The following is a 15,544-nucleotide window of genomic DNA, read 5'->3' as shown; positions in this document are numbered from 1 at the left end:
TGGTAGCAGCAATTCAGAGCTGAGCCATGCTGCAGGGTCACATCCCTGAGCCTGCTGCTGAGTCCAGTGCACACAAGGTGTGATTATGGAGCCTGCACTCTGGAGGACACCTGAACCCTCTCTGGCATCTACCTCACTGGAATAATCTGATGTCTGCATTAGATCCTCTTCTCGATGTGGAAGGAAGCCCTCTTCACTTTGTCTCTGAAGGCCTGGATCCATCACAGACCTGTGAAGGTCACGTTTGAATCTGCAGCCCTTTTGCACAGGCATCACAGATTTTCTGTCTGATAGAGATCTCAGTTTCTTTAGGGAATAACCAACGCCAGAGCCCCTGGAGAAGGAGTTCTTTGTCTTAAGCTTGCTGAGGACTCCAGGGAATACTACAGCAAACCTGGCATCAGCAGCATTGTTTTTACCCTCATCCAAGCTAAGCAAGTATGGACAGGAACCAGTTCCATGAAGAGGGGAATCACCTGAAGGCAAATCAAAGCGTCCCACTTGCTCTGCCATTATAGGACTACCTCTTCTCTCCAACAACGGAGAAGATTCTTTGTCACTCAACTCAGCTCTCCCCAGCTGTCTGGCTGCACCGGGGAAGGCTTTGCCAGACTGACCAAGCCACCCAGCAGTGCTTACAATCCTGATTGCCACTCTGCTTCTGACTCCCAAAGGTTTGCTGTGCCTCTTCCTCTTCCCAAATTTCTTCAAGATCCATCTGGAAATGCCAATGGCACGTGCCACGCTCAGAAGACGAGCTTTCAGGCTCCCATTCTTGGCAGGCTTTTGTCCAAGCCAGCTGGTGACTTTTCTAAACGCAGAATGGGTGTGCAAGTTCTTGGCTCCTTTCCCATCATGCACATTTTCTTTTTCTGAAGGTGCCTCTGCAACCACTTTTTCTGCTTTCTCTTTTCTTGCCTCTAAAGTCTGGCCCAAACTCCATTCGACTTTTCCAACGTTCTTCTTCTTGCCAAGGACCTGCTTCTCAGATGATTTTTTTGTAATAGTGGAGCAGCCTGAAATATTTGAAAGTCTGAATCTTTTCTCTGCAGAACTCTGAGCTATGTTGGGTTCTTTCTGTGCACTGAGAGTTTCTAGAGTCATGGGGTTTGAACAGATGCTTTCAACATTTTTCAGGTCAGAGTTGGTTTCCAAAGCCATCTGGACAGGATTTGGTTTACAGCTTGTTAATAGTTTGGTCTCAGCATTTTTATGTTTGTTTTTCAGATTGAGAAGGATTTGGGACTGAGAAGAGCATTTCTTTGCAAGCATCATTGCTGCCAGCTCCCTCTTCCTGAAGTCTGACAAACCATCCCCCTGTCTCCGTCCTACTGCTTCATCTTGTTCTGCAGTTTCACACTTCCCAGCTTTCTCTTTCAATGTCATCCTCTGCTTGGGTAGCAAAAGGTTACCTTCTGGAGCCTTGCCTTCATCATTCCCTTTCTTTTCCTGTTCAGTTCCTTGAAGTACTTTGCTAAGGCCAAGGTGGAGTTTTGCTTTCACAGCAGCAGGCAGTTGTGGTTTTGTTGCTTTTTCTTCTCTGTCAATGCTCTCTTCAGTGCTGTCCTCCCCACTGCTGTCAGGACTATCATGTGCATCTTTGGACTCACCTTGAACTTCATTATTTTCTAATATATTTCCCTTGCCTACTTCATTATTGCCATTTTCTCTGTTCTTAACTTTTTTACTTTGGATTCCTGCAATGCTTACATCATCTTCTTCTTCATTGCTCTCTCTTAGAATAGATTTTGATTGTCTTGGCATAGCATCTTGATTCTTCATTTTCTCCTCTGCCTTCAGTCCTGCAAAGTCAGTGCCTTCATCCTGAGGTTCATTCCTTCCCTCTGTTGTCACCTGCTCTATTTCAATAGATTCTTCATTGGTTTCCTCAAGCAGTTCCTTGCAGCCTTTCTTCTTAGCCACCCCTGGAGAATGTTTGGCCATGGCTTCTTTCTCACTGACCCCATCTTCCTCTGAGGAACTGTTCCTCTCTTCACTGCTTGCTGTGCTGTCCACTACAGTCTCTTTTGCACCTTTTGTGTGGGTCTGGTGCCCTTTGTTGCTGGAGTCAGAGTCACCCAAGGCTTCCAGGAGACTTTCCTCTGCACTTTCAGCGACAACCATCCTGGTATGTTTTCCAGCTTGCTTTGTCCCAGTTCTCTTACCTTTTCCCTGTGCCATACTGCCTGGGGATTGAGAATCTGCCCTCTGCTGAGAAGCTTCCTTGAAGCCATGATCCTGACGGTGCCTTGCCCTCAGCCTGGCACCGCGTGCCCTCTGTGGCAGGACGTGTTTGGGAAGGGAGCCCTCAACCCGCGACACTGCAGCGGCCTCCACGAGCTCTGCCTCAGTGACTCTTTCACTACCAGCAGGATGCTTTCCATACTTCTTTTTGAAACTGTGCTCTTTGCTCTTTGGGGTGGCTGTTTCCTCCCTATCACTACAGCCCTCACCCTCTCGGCCTGATGGCACTGCCTGCTGCTTGCAGACCTCTCCTTTCTGCCCCTCCAGCTCAGGCGCTGGCTGCTCTCCACGTTTTCTCCCTGAATCAGACTCTGTTTTCTCAGTTCTCTTGTAAGCTCTTCTTCCCCTGAAGAGCTTTCTGTGACCGTTTTCTTTGCTTCCCTGAAGCTCCACCGGCTTCTGGCTTTTTAAAGGGTTTTCTCCAAAGGTGTCATCTCCTTCAGGCAGCGACTCTTGGCCCTTCGGCAGGCTTCTACCCTTGGCTTCCCTCCGTCTCCTGCAGTGGATCTTTGCATCCCCTGGGGAGTTTGCCCTATTCTCACCATCCAACACCTTCTCTTTTCCAACCTTTCTGTGCTGAGTCTTAGATGGAGGCATTTCTCTAGTGTTCAGGATTATGCAAGAGCTTATCTCGGTTCACCTATGAAAGGAAACATTGTGCAGTTGGCTGTAAAACTAAGCTACACAGAAAGCCCAAATCCTCCCAAGCAGTAATTTGCCTCATTTCTAGAGAGCCAAACAAACATCTGCAGGACCATACCTGTGCAGCTGAGGAGTGCCAGACTGGCTGTCCTGTCCCAGGTTAATCTCTGAGGCTTGTCATGAATCACCCTTGTTTTCTTCTTTTATTAGGAACCCCAGCAGAGTCCAGGCATACACAGACAAATGAATGAATGTCCATGATTGCCCACAGCTGACACAGGTTTGCTCACACTGTAGTTTAAGTAAGAATGATTATCATAGAATGGTCTGGGTTGGAAGGGACCTCTGAAGGTCATCTCATCCAAACCCCTCTGCACTCAGCAGGGGCACCCTCAACTAGATCAGGTTGCCCAGAGTCCTGTCAAGCTTGAATTATCTCCAGGGATGGGGCCTCAGCTACCTCCCTGGGCAACCTATTCCAGTGTTCCACTACCCTCATTATAAAAAACTTGTTCCTAACATCCAATTATTTTACTTCAAATAACCTTTGTGCTGAAGAAGAGAGGAGCACTTCTAATAGAACCACAGAATCAACTAAGTTGGAAGAGACCTCCAAGCTCATCAAGTCCAACCAATCACCTAATAAATTTCATCAAATCTACATCGAATGAAATGACAATAAATAGGCAGCTCAGTTTCCCAGAATCACATCTAGACCCATATGAGCCACGCTGGCTTGCAGGTTGAAAAATCACACAATGCTGAGTAGATGCTGTATTGCTGACTAGAGCTGAAAAGGTCACAACTGACTGTTAACCAAAACACACACACACAATTTTAACTCAGACTGTAAAAGCTGAACTGATGCTGCAGTTCTAGAAGCTGCCCAAGCTGAGCTGAGTTATAGAAAAGATGCAAAAATACAAGCTCCATTTTTGGTGTTTATTTGTCCTTCTTCCCCTTTTATTTGGGCACTTCTCCCTTAACAAGCCAAGTACTTGGTAAATCTCAATCTGTACTGCAATTACAATTAATTAGTTTCTGATTTCCCAGGCAATAAAGGTTTACATTTTATGCAGTGCAAGGGAAGGATGTTAATGAATAGATCATACCCAAAATGTAACCTGCTCCCAAAACAATTAACACCTGTCCCTGAACAGCTCTCCTGGAGAGGAGATTAAACAAATAAGGGAAATAATGAGGAATGGGAGGAAGACAGAGACAAAACAAAGCATAAAAAAGAGAAATATAACAGAGTGGAAAACAACCCAGTGGTGTAAACTGATAATCTCTACAGGAAAAGACAGTGTAGCAGCAGTCTACATTTCAGAATTGCCTCTGGAGACATGAAATAATGACAGAAGATTGCCTTTTTTTTTTTTTTTTCTGGACAGAGTGTTAGTTGCCCACAGCAAAAGGATTTTCAAATCACATCAGCTGATTCTACCTCAGGATTTTCGTTGCTACACAGCTGTACTGCTAAAGCACACTGCATAGATCCTGGACCTGCTGCTTGCCTGTGAAATTCCCTGATTCCAGCTTTTCTTTCGGTGTTGTGGATGGAGCTGGTTTTGAATGGCATGTTCCACGAATGAGGCATTTGATGCCTTCCAGGCTCTGGCTGAGCAAGGAGGCAAAAGCAAATAGATCTCCACCACCTAACAGCATCTCCACACAGCTCCTCTGCAGTGCACTGTTATTAGCTGTCAGTCTAGGAAGTGTTCAGTGTTCTAAGTGTTAACCAGCACTGCTTACCTCTTTATCTTTCCTCTAATCATAGGCAGGAAATAAAGGATGTAAAAGAGCCCAAAGGATCAGTCCTGACCTTCCAGCCTGTTGGAAAATGCCACTACTATCCCTTCCACTTCTAAAGATCTTTTATTTTATGAGTCAATCTCTTGCTGCTTCAGACAGCCCAAAATACCACTCAGGCTCCAGACTCCACTTCTGCCCTTTTGTCTGGATGAAGTGTTAATGGCAGAGCCTGGTTTTGATTCCCCAGTCACTAAACACTTTAAGGCAAAGGTCCAAACCAGAAAACAGTAAAGGCATAACTGAAAGGAAACAATGAACCAGAGAAAGGAAAACTTGAAGGTGAATGGAAGAGGAGAATGGGATTAAAGGAAAAAAAATCCTCAAACTTAATAGCAAGGAAACCCAACAGTCTGCAACATCTTGACAAAGGAGAAAAAAGGTAAAAAGCCTTCTCTTAGGTGCATTTGTGATTACCTTGGAGATTACCTTAGCTGATGATGGGAGAGGAACAAATCAGCACACAAAACAGAGAGAAACTCTGTTGCTTTTTTTTGCCCTCTCATCTCATTCTCTGTTAAATTATTCTCTACCTTTGCTCCTTCTTCATCCTTCTGTTTTTCAACCACTCCATTGGTTCTCCACAGGCAGAAAGAGAAACTTGTACCCATTGTGGCTTTCCAGTTTCTCTCAAGACATGAGGGCACAGCAGACAAAACTTTGTTACTAACTCCTAACCTTTCCACAAAAGGTTAATTTACTTACTTAAAGGCTGAAATACAGCATCTGGAAGCCTTCAGTCAGACGTTGGATTATTATGGGATGCTGGCAACATATTTACCTGCCTCACAGCTCTGAATCCTGCACCTCAGTGATGATGGTTGCAGTCTACAAACTCTGACATCCACAACCACACCCGCAGGGACTGCAAAGATGCAGAAGGGCCAGTGGGGAATTCCCGAGATGGGATTGAGCTGGGAGGATTAGCTACCCTACATGGCACCAATGTTTTCTTCCCCATAATGAGAAGCAAAGCCTGGTGCACATGCTAAAAGCCCAAAAGAGTTCTGGCCAAGCTTTGCTGAAATTTGCTTCCATCCACAGGCCCCTGTCTTCCCCTAGGGGAAGGGAAAGAGGACACAGGGGGAAGATTGGAGTTCAGCAGTAAGCTTTAAATCTTTGCAGCTACTATAAAATCTGACAGGGAATGAGAATTTTTAACATTTAGTACCCCAGAAAGGCAGCCTGCTCTGCTGGATGGAAATGCAGCCACTCTGCAGAATATTTTAAGACTTGCTTGCAGACCAAAAACTTGGGCAAGCTTCCTTAATGAGTTGTTTAAATAGCAAAAGCCATCCAAAAGAGGCATTCCAGCACTTTGGGACAGACTGGCAAAGAACAGGGGAATGAAGTTTGCCTCACCTCAATCATCCCCAAGGAGGGCAGCAAAACCACATTTGAGATTTACACAGCCCAGGAAGGCTGATGCTCTTTTAAAAACCAGCACCCCAGCTGCATGAGAAGTACATAGTTTTATTGCAGAGGGGATTTTTGCTTACCACCCATTCTGTATTCTGCTCTAGGAGACAAAACTCTTCTATAGCTGTTAAAAAAAAAACCAATATCTGCCTTTTCCCCAGTTGCAGCTCTGATGTTGAGCAAAAAGCTGTTGCCCTGGGGCACTCTTATATACCTTTAAGGTCTCCTCAACAGTCAGTCTTCAGTGCTCCCTCTGAATTTGTTGGTTTGTTTTGTTTTTCTCTCTGGTCCAGAGTTGGCACAGTTCAAAACATCTTGGACACGTATATTGCACAGGAGAATTCATCTCTTAACATCAAATCCTCCTCTTTTATCCCACTCTTTCAACAGCACTCTCTACAATATGCAGGTGCCTGGGCACCTATTTCAGCACCACCTCCCACCCCCTCCCCTGCTTAATATACCAATAATAGTGGCCTAGATCTCTAAATCCTGCAACAAGAGTTTTGTTACTGAGATTAATGGTAGCTGAATTAGTCTCTAAATCCTCAGTACAGAATAGTTGTTAATATTCTATCCTCCTAGGGGCTTAAAGTTGATACTGCTTCTCTACAATGCCAAATACTGCAGAAAAGGAAAAAAAAAAACAAAAGACATTTAAAAGTCTGCTTTTATGTGCCTCTGCTAGGTAGTCATGTGTCTGCAAAGCTGAAGCCTTCTGCAAAACAAAAACACTGCAATGCTTGGATCTTGGATGATGAGGAAGATCAGGAACATCATCCAAATTTGTAGGGAGCTTAGGCACAGGACTTTGGTTGGCCTCACTCCCAAGCCTACAGCCCCCAGCCTGACTGAATCCAGGTTAGAATGTGAAAGCCTAGAGTTCAGAGATCTTCTGAGACAGGGCTTTAGAGCAGGTTGTTTTGTAACACCCCTGTCACTGCTGGGAATGGTGAGATGATTCACTGCTTATATAAACAATTCCTTTGACATCAGACCTGCTTTGATTAACTGCCCTTGGACCATCTGCCTCCAGCACACACTGCAGCAGGTGAAAGAGCCTCATCAGCAGTTCTACACCAACTTCACCTAAGTGACTACAGGAAAAAGAAAAATCAAGAACTTTTGTTCTTCCTTTCTTTTTTTTTTTTTTTTTTGTTAAAGAAGAAATAGTACTTCACATCAGAGAAAGCAGAACCTCAACGCTGTTAAGAATCACAGCATGAATCTCCAGACAAAAGGGAGAGCAGACAGCTCATGCTAATTTAAGACCAGTAGTGAGGTGAGCCTCATCTTCCCTAAACACATTGGGTCCTCCCAACTCATACAGAGAAGGCAGAATCATTCATCTTACAGGGAAATACTTGGAACTTAATACTTAACAGGTTATGTTTTCATTCACCTCTACAAACTGCTCAAGCTGCTTCTTTATCACTCTGCACAGTCACTTCTCCAACATACCTACACTGTGTGCCCCAGGTCCAGCCAGCTTCTCAGCACCACACATCACAGGCCACATTCATGGATATGGTTAACAAATTCCCTCTCCTGTACTTCACTTCCATGCAGCCCAGAGTTTGTTCAGTGTCCTGGCAAGTCTGCCCAGCTGTAGAGCCTGACATCAGTGCTGGCTGGGCTGTGCCCTGACAGCAGATGATTACAGGCATATGGAAGGAAAGTAGCATCAATAATTCAAGCTTTCTCATGGTGCCTTTGAACTTTTCAACCAGCAATATCACCAGCTGGCTGGCAGAGTTTTGCATAAAAGAAGAGGTGGGATTTCACCAAGGCCAAGCGTCAGGCTCAGACATGGTGTGTCCAGGTACACCTCCGAAGAAAGACTGCAGCAGAGAGGTCAGTTCCAATGCCAAAACATGTTTGCCTGAAACCCAGAGGCTACCAGACAAGGCACAGTGAAGCCTATCTAAACAAGGGCTTAGGCTAGTGAAAAGGCTTAAATCTTTCTTCTGCATCCCTGCAGTTTTATTTCAGGGAGCCAAGCATGGAGAGCTCAACCTCTACTCCCTTCCCCTTGCCAACGCCAAGCTCTCTGCTGACAACAGCAAAGTAGTTTCCAGCTTGGCACTGAAAAGACAGCAAAAGTAGCACCATTTTTGTCCTCATTATGCCTAAACCTCAGTCCAAATCTAGCAGAGTGACTAAATCTCCTTTCAACTTGGATTTTCACATAAAGCCATGCTCTGCTTTAAACAAAGCCTTTGCAGACAGGCTAAGGTTACTTGCAGCAGGTGATTATGTCCATGCAGCATTGCTAATTCAGTGATGGTTTTCCCCTCCTGAGGTTTTTTTTCCTCCAGAAAGCAGGTGACAGAGCAAACACCAGTGCACAGTGTAGTCTGTACCTGCAGTCTTCCTCTGCACTCACCAGATTGTGAAGGGACAATGTGGTTAGGACAGGATTTAACTCCTCTGAGGATGACCCTGGTTCTTTAAGACAACCTACCCCCTCCCAAAAAGGCTTTCCAGAGAAGTTGGAGGTTAAACAAAAACTCAGGTGTGGCCAAAAACCAGAACAAGTGACCCCAACCTAAAACGTGATGAGTTAAGATAAGACACTAGATGTCAGCAGCTCTAGTTTGGGTGTGGCCTCTTTTCCTATCTTCTTCCAAGAGCCCTTTGGCTAATATGTTCTGCACTCACAAAAATGAGAGATAGGGAGGTAACTCAAATCTTAAAATGGCTAAATCACATGAAAAAAAAAGAAAAAAAAAAAAGAGTGGGAACTGATTAGAAAAATGCCACTTCCTATAAATTCACAACCACCTTGTTGGGTTGGTAGTAGTTCAGGTAAGGAACTGGTCAGTGCTGTTAATAACTAATTTTAAAATGAAATAATAAAGAGGGTCTCCTCTTAGTTCCATTCCACTGCAAAGCAGAACTGACAATCCAGTCAGCACCCTGCAGCCCATAAGGCTGGTTTAAAAACATCTTCCTCTTTTTTTTTTTTTTGTGGGTTGTTTCCTCCACTAGGTCTCATTATATTAATATATAATATATAAATATATAAATAATATAAAATATCTCCTGGAGAAAACATTCCACCTGGTGCCTGTTACCCCAAACTAGTGAGGAGAGAAGGTCCTCAAACTGCTCTTCCCAGCTATTTTAAGATGAGCCAGAAGGTCTCCAAGGTCTTCTCCAACAATAACCTGAAGAAGCCAGATAAAGTATTAATGACTGCAAGAAGAAACCCAAACAATTAAGTTACATAGGTTTGAAAACAGCCTCCTTGAATATTTCAGGAGCACTTTGTTGCCCAGCTGTCTGCCATTCAGTGAGGCTGGGTGATCCTGTTACACTGGCAGCCAGCATCCCATGGCCCCTACTCAGAGGTCAGCCAAAACAAGAGCCCCACACCTGGCACAGAGGCTAATGCACCATCCCTTGATTTGTGTCTGAGCTGAAAGACTCTGCACTACACTAAGACACAGCTCAGGCTTCCTCCTTTTAATCCCCTGACCAACCTCTGTTGTTAGTGCCTAAAAAGAGCAAACTGAAGGTGCAAGACCAGGCAAGCCTGCACTACCTTTCATAGAACCACAGAATGGTTTGAGCTGGAAGGGACCTTGATGATCATCTAGTTCCAACTCCTGCCCATGGCAGGGACACCTCCCACCAGATCAAGTTCTTCAAGGCTTCAGCCAACCTGGCCTTGAATACCTCCAGGGATGGGGCATCCATAACCTCCCTGAGCAACCTGTTCCAGTGCCCCACCACCAACACTGTAAAGAATTCCTTCCTAATCTCCAGTCTAAGTCTCCCCTCTTCCAGCTTAAAGCTATTCCCCCTCATCCTGTCACTGCAAGCCCTTGTAAAAAGTCCTCTCCCAGCTCTCTTGCAGGCTCCCCTTCTAGCTGCAATAGATACAAGGCATATTCTAAGAAACAGACCAATTAAGCTATAAAAAAAGATTTATTTCATTCTTTTTGCTAACCAGATGTGCCTCAGGCTTTATGACTAAGATGACAAATACTTTTCCTCCCAACATTATGTCCTTCTAATAGAACTGTTAGACAAATTCAGCAAATATTCAGTTGCTAAATGTCTGAGGAGAGTTTGCATTACTACTGAGAAAAAAAAAAAAAAACAAACCACCAAACCCCAACAACTAAACCAAAAGAGGCCCAGGCCAAATTTTTCTAGGACTACAAAATTTTGGCACCAAACATACAACTCCATAAAAGAGTTCATGTTACCAGAAAGCATTTGACCCAAAACTCAGGCCACTATAAAACAGCATCCCATACCAGGTACCCAATATGTGTATTCAGATGTGGAAAATTGGGGCTGTTCTTTAGTTGTGATCCAAGAATTTCCTCCTCTGCAGAGAAAAAGATCTGCAAGGGTTAGGGAACAGGCTGCCAGGATGGCTGTAAGAAAGGACTTTTTTTCAAGGGCTGGCAGTTCACAGCAGCTCCTGCAGCAAAGGGGCACTTGAGAGTGCCAGATCCCAAGGAGGCTGCATAAAGCAGGAGAAGGGGAGAGCACTGCCAAAGCCTGTCTGGCAATAACATTAATAAGGGCCAACGAGCCCTCAAAATGCTTCCAAGCACTAAGCATTAGCTCTTGGAGACAGCAAGTTTCTATCAGGGAGACAAGGGAAGTTCGAGAGAAAAGTAGAGGTAGGCACAAAACTCAAGGAGTTTGGCAGCAGCTGAATCCTCTGATCAGAACCAGGCTGTTGTTATCACTGTCAGCTGATGGGCAGACTAAGGGTAACAGCATGGCTCAGGAGGCAGCTCCTAAAAGAGAGAAATGCAGAGGGATTTTTTCCCCATTCCATTCAAAGAAGCTGCTTACAGACATTCATTGAAGACTCTGTCCTTCATGGATGTCTCATCCCATCACTGATTTCACTTGCTAGTGGTTTTCTGACAGTGCAAAAAAATCCACCCTAGTTCTGTCATGAGCCTTCCCAACCTCTCCTGCTCAGCTCAGAACAAAAGTGAAAGCACCACACACAAGTTCCAGTGCTCCCCTGCTTTGGCCCTTTGCTAATTCTGCTGAATTTTAGACAAGGCAGCTCTAAAAGGATTCTCAATGCCTCTCCTCACAACAGTTAAGCCAAACAGCTTACTCCAGTGAATCCTTCAGTTGCAGGTTTCAAAGCATTGCTAAGCAAAATCTGCCATGTATCAGCACACATCCTAAACTCCTCAATCCCATTAGGAGTCTGCTTTGTGCTTCCAGGAAAATAACAGGCAGCCTGGATAAAGTTGGGTTTGCTTTGAAATCCAAATTCACTTTAAAGTGTACAAACTGTGACAGTATTTTTGTCACTTACCTAACCCTTTCAGTGGCCCTATTAGATTTTTCAGGTTATGTAGGGTGAAAATCATAGAATGGTCTGGGTTGGAAGGGACCTCTGAAGGTCATCCAGTCCAACCCCCTCTGCAGTCAGCAGGGACATCTTCAACTAGATCAGGATGCTCAGAGCCCTGTCGAGCTCCACTTTTTTTTTTTTTTTTTTTTAATATCTCCTGGGATGAAGCCCCAACCACCTCCCTTGGCAACCTGTTTCAGTGTTCCACTACTCTCAAAGAACCTGCTCCTAGCATCCAAGCTAAATCTGCTCTTCTCTAATTTGAAGCCATTGCCCCTCGTCCTGTCACTGCAGGCCTTTGTAAACAATCTCTCTCCATCCTTCTTGCAGCCCCCTGCAGGTACCAGAAGGCTGCTATTAGATCTCCCCAGAGCCTCCTCTTCTCCAGGCTGAACACCCCCAGCTCCCTCAGCCTGTCCTCATAACAGAGGTGCTCCAACCCCCTGATCATTTTCATGGCCATCCTCTGAACCCTCTCCATCAGGTCCATGCCCCTCCTATACTGAGGGTTCCAGAGCTGACTGCAGTACTCCAGGTGAGGTCCCACCAGAGCAGAGTAAAGCAGCAGAATCACCTCTTTGCCTGAAGGCAAATGGCAGCCTGGGCTACAAGCTCACACTGCCTGCTCATCCATCAGCACACCCCCAAGTCCTTTTCCATAGGGCTGCTTTCTATTACCTCATCCCCCAGTCTGTTTTGATACTGAGGATTGCTCCAGCCCAGGTGCAGAACCCTGCTCTTGCTCTTGTTCAACCTCATGAGGTTCACCTGAGGAATGAGGAGAATGCTATAAATTGCTGCTACCCCTCCTGAGCAGGGCTGCCATGCCATGAGCCTGCCAGAAAATGAAATACTCAGTAAAGGCTGATTAGAATCAGTCCATCTGTGAGGAGCAGAAAGCAGCAGCTGGGTGATGCACGTGGACAGGATCACACCAGCTCAGAAGCTGCTGATTAAACCATAACTTCCTCTAAATTTGCAGCATCAGTGCCTGGCACAAGAGGTGGAAAACAGCAGGCCACCTCTCCCATTAGCCTCAACCCTGCAGCAATAGGAACAAGGAAATAATGAGGCTAGCAGAAATAAGGAAATGGAAACTAGGTTGTCAGACCACACTGGGTGGGAGAGAAGGCCCTCTAAAACCTCATTAGCAAAAGATTAACTCTCAATACTTCTAGAAGGAAGAGTGCCTGAAACACTACAGCTGTGCATTCAGCAACAGCAACTCTGCAACCATATTCTCCCGCAGAAAAGCAGATGCTGCCCCAGTACTCTAAAGAAAGGATCCCTCTGCCTTGCTTGGGAAGATAAAAGCAGAGCTCAAATAAAAAGAGGGCTTCCAAAGAGAGGTTTCCAAAGCATGATGATGAAAGCTCAGCACCCAGCCTGGCAAGATTTAGTTCTTTCTCACTGCTTCTTCTAGTGCTACAAGCAAGTCATAGGCGAGAAATGGGAGAATATACTCTGTTCATTTCCTTATCTGGAAAAGAAGAAAGTGGTGTCAGTTCAGGGACAAAGGAAGCAGAACACTTAAAAGAGTAACAAACTGCTCAACATGGAGTTCTTCAACAGTTTTCCTTCAAAATCCAGTGGCTGGTAGGTTCAGCAGCTTTGCCATATCAACTGTTTCTCCCTTCAGTATGCTATCACCCAAGTTGATTCAGGACAAGGCAGCAGATGACCTTCCAGGGGCAAGAAGCTGAACCAGTGCCCTTTCCTGACAACGGGATGTGTGGACAGTGATGCATCAGTCTGCTTGCCTCAGGAGTCTTCTCCAAACCATCACCTTGCTTAACCAGGCCACTTAATGTCCAGGAATACCCTTGGCCTCTCCAGCTCAGAGAGGGACAGCTCCACCTTCTTCAAGGGGTAAGTGGGCATGAGCCTGCTGCCAGTGTCAAAGAAGCTGCTGATGGAAAGAATAGATATGAGAGCAGACCAGGATCACAAAAGGCAATTTATTTAAAAAAAAAAAAAAAAAAAAAAAAGAAAGCAATGTAGTGTTGAAACAAACATAAAAATCAAGTTCAATTAGTTTTGTTTTTTGGGTTTTTTTTCTTCTTTCTGATTGGAATGGCTACAAAAATAGATTCTACCCAAATCCATCAAAGTTAACAACAGTACCATAACAAACAAAAAACCCAGAGTTACTCATTCAGGTACCACATACAGCAGTCACAGGAATCTAGCATATATTATTTAAATGCATTTTTTTTCTTCTTCTTTTTCTTCTTTTAAAAAGTCAATCTCGAAAATGTTTCTTTTAAACTGAAACTGATTTTTAATTATAAAAAAAAGAGAAAAAAAAAGAGAAAAAAAGAGAAAGAGAAAAAAAGAGAAAGAGAAAAAAAGAGAAAGAGAAAAAAAGAGAAAGAGAAAAAAAGAGAAAGAGAAAAAAAGAGAAAGAGAAAAAAAGAGAAAGAGAAAAAAAGAGAAAGAGAAATAAGAGAAAGAGAAAAAAGAGAAAGAGAAAAAAGAGAAAGAGAAAAAAGAGAAAGAGAAAAAAGAGAAAGAGAAAAAAGAGAAAGAGAAAAAAGAGAAAGAGAAAAAAGAGAAAGAGAAAAAAGAGAAAGAGAAAAAAGAGAAAGAGAAAAAAGAGAAAAAAAAAAGAGAAAGAGAAAAAAAAGAGAAAGAGAAAAAAAAGAGAAAGAGAAAAAAAGAGAAAGAGAAAAAAGAGAAAGAGAAAAAAAGAGAAAGAGAAAAAAAGAGAAAGAAAAAAAAAGAGAAAAGAGAGAAAAAAAGAGAAAGAGAAAAAAAGAAAGAGAAAAAAGAGAAAGAGAAAAAGAGAAAAGAAAAAAGAGAAAGAGAAAAAAGAGAAAGAGAAAAAAGAAAAGAAAAAAGAGAAAGAGAAAAAAGAGAAAGAGAAAAGAGAAAGAGAAAAAAGAGAAAGAGAAAAAGAGAAAGAGAAAAAAAGAGAAAGAGAAAAAAAAAGACAAAGAGAAAAAAAGAGAAAGAGAAAAAAAGAGAAAGAGAAAAAAAGAGAAAGAGAAAAAAAGAGAAAGAGAAAAAAAGAGAAAGAGAAAAAAAGAGAAAAAATAATAATTTTAAACCAGTTGGAGGTAACAGTGTGCGTTTATTAAAATCCTGCCCCTCCCCGCCCCACCCCAGGCAGTAGAACTTTTATAATTTAAAACCCAGCCCAGTAGAAAAGAAATGTGCAAACAGTTGTCAAAGTCAGATGTACTCAAGAGGCTTTGTGGTGCGTCAGGACCTGGCGATCGGCTTCCGTCCTAACACAAGGCAGGGCTCCGACAGGAGAGGTCTCCAATGAGGCACTAAGAGGGGAGGGGCAGAGGCGGAGGCAGGCAGGCAGACGCCGGCGAGGTGCGGCTCAGGAGCCTGCGCTGCTGCAGGGAGCAGGGATGCCTCTCCCCAGGGACGGTTTGCCCCGGTCAGTAGTGGTTATGGCACTTGATCCAATGCCGGAAAGTCCGTGGTGAGTTCTGGTCACTCTGCTTTGGGATGAAAGAATTCAAAAGCCCTGTTAGAAGCTGAAAGCTTATGAGAGCTAATGAGGCTGATATGCTCAGCAGATGATTCATAGAATCATCAGGGTTGGAAGGGACCTTAAAGATCACCTAGTTCCAACCCCCCTGCCACGGGTAGGTACACCCTCCACTAGACCAGATTGCTCAAGGCTTCATCCAGCCTGGCCCTGAACACCTACTTCCCTGGGCAACCTATTCCAGTGTCTCACCACCCTCACTGGAAAGAATTTCTTTCTCCCCTCCAGTCTAAATTTGCCATCTTCAAGCTTCAATCCATTCCCTCTTGTGATAGAAACCTGCACTCATTTGTTAGCAGAAAAATTTGCACTATAGCAAACCATTTGAAAACCATTGAAAAGGAGGCTAAGGGGAGACCTCATTGCTCTCTACAACTACCTGAAAGGAGGTTGTAGAGAGGTGGGTGTTGGTCTCTTCTCACAAGTCACAATTGATAGAGCGTAAGGAAATGGCATCAAGTTATGCCAGGGGAGGTTTAGGTTGAACATGAGGAAAAACTTCTATACCAAAAAAGGTTATCAAAGACTGTCCAATACCTATCCCTGGATATATTTAAAAGCCATCTAGGTATCGTGCA

At 44.1% G+C, this 15,544-nt stretch overlaps 1 protein-coding gene across 1 annotated transcript in view; it reads right to left on the bottom strand.

The window, feature by feature from the left end:
• The window catches only part of MYO15B (myosin XVB), a 45,366-nt gene extending 43,242 nt beyond the window's left edge, over window positions 1–2,124 (bottom strand). Inside the window, exon 1 of the mRNA XM_054394055.1 lies at window positions 1,611–2,124. Coding sequence (XP_054250030.1) covers window positions 1,611–2,124 — 514 coding nt within the window. The remainder of the gene's footprint in view (window positions 1–1,610) is intronic.
• Between the last annotated feature and the right edge of the window lie 13,420 nt (window positions 2,125–15,544).

Source organism: Indicator indicator, chromosome 29 (genome assembly GCF_027791375.1).
Source record: "Indicator indicator isolate 239-I01 chromosome 29, UM_Iind_1.1, whole genome shotgun sequence".
NCBI lineage: Eukaryota > Metazoa > Chordata > Aves > Piciformes > Indicatoridae > Indicator > Indicator indicator.
Note: the sequence above shows the minus strand (reverse complement) of the source record. Positions and strands in the feature narration are given on the sequence as shown.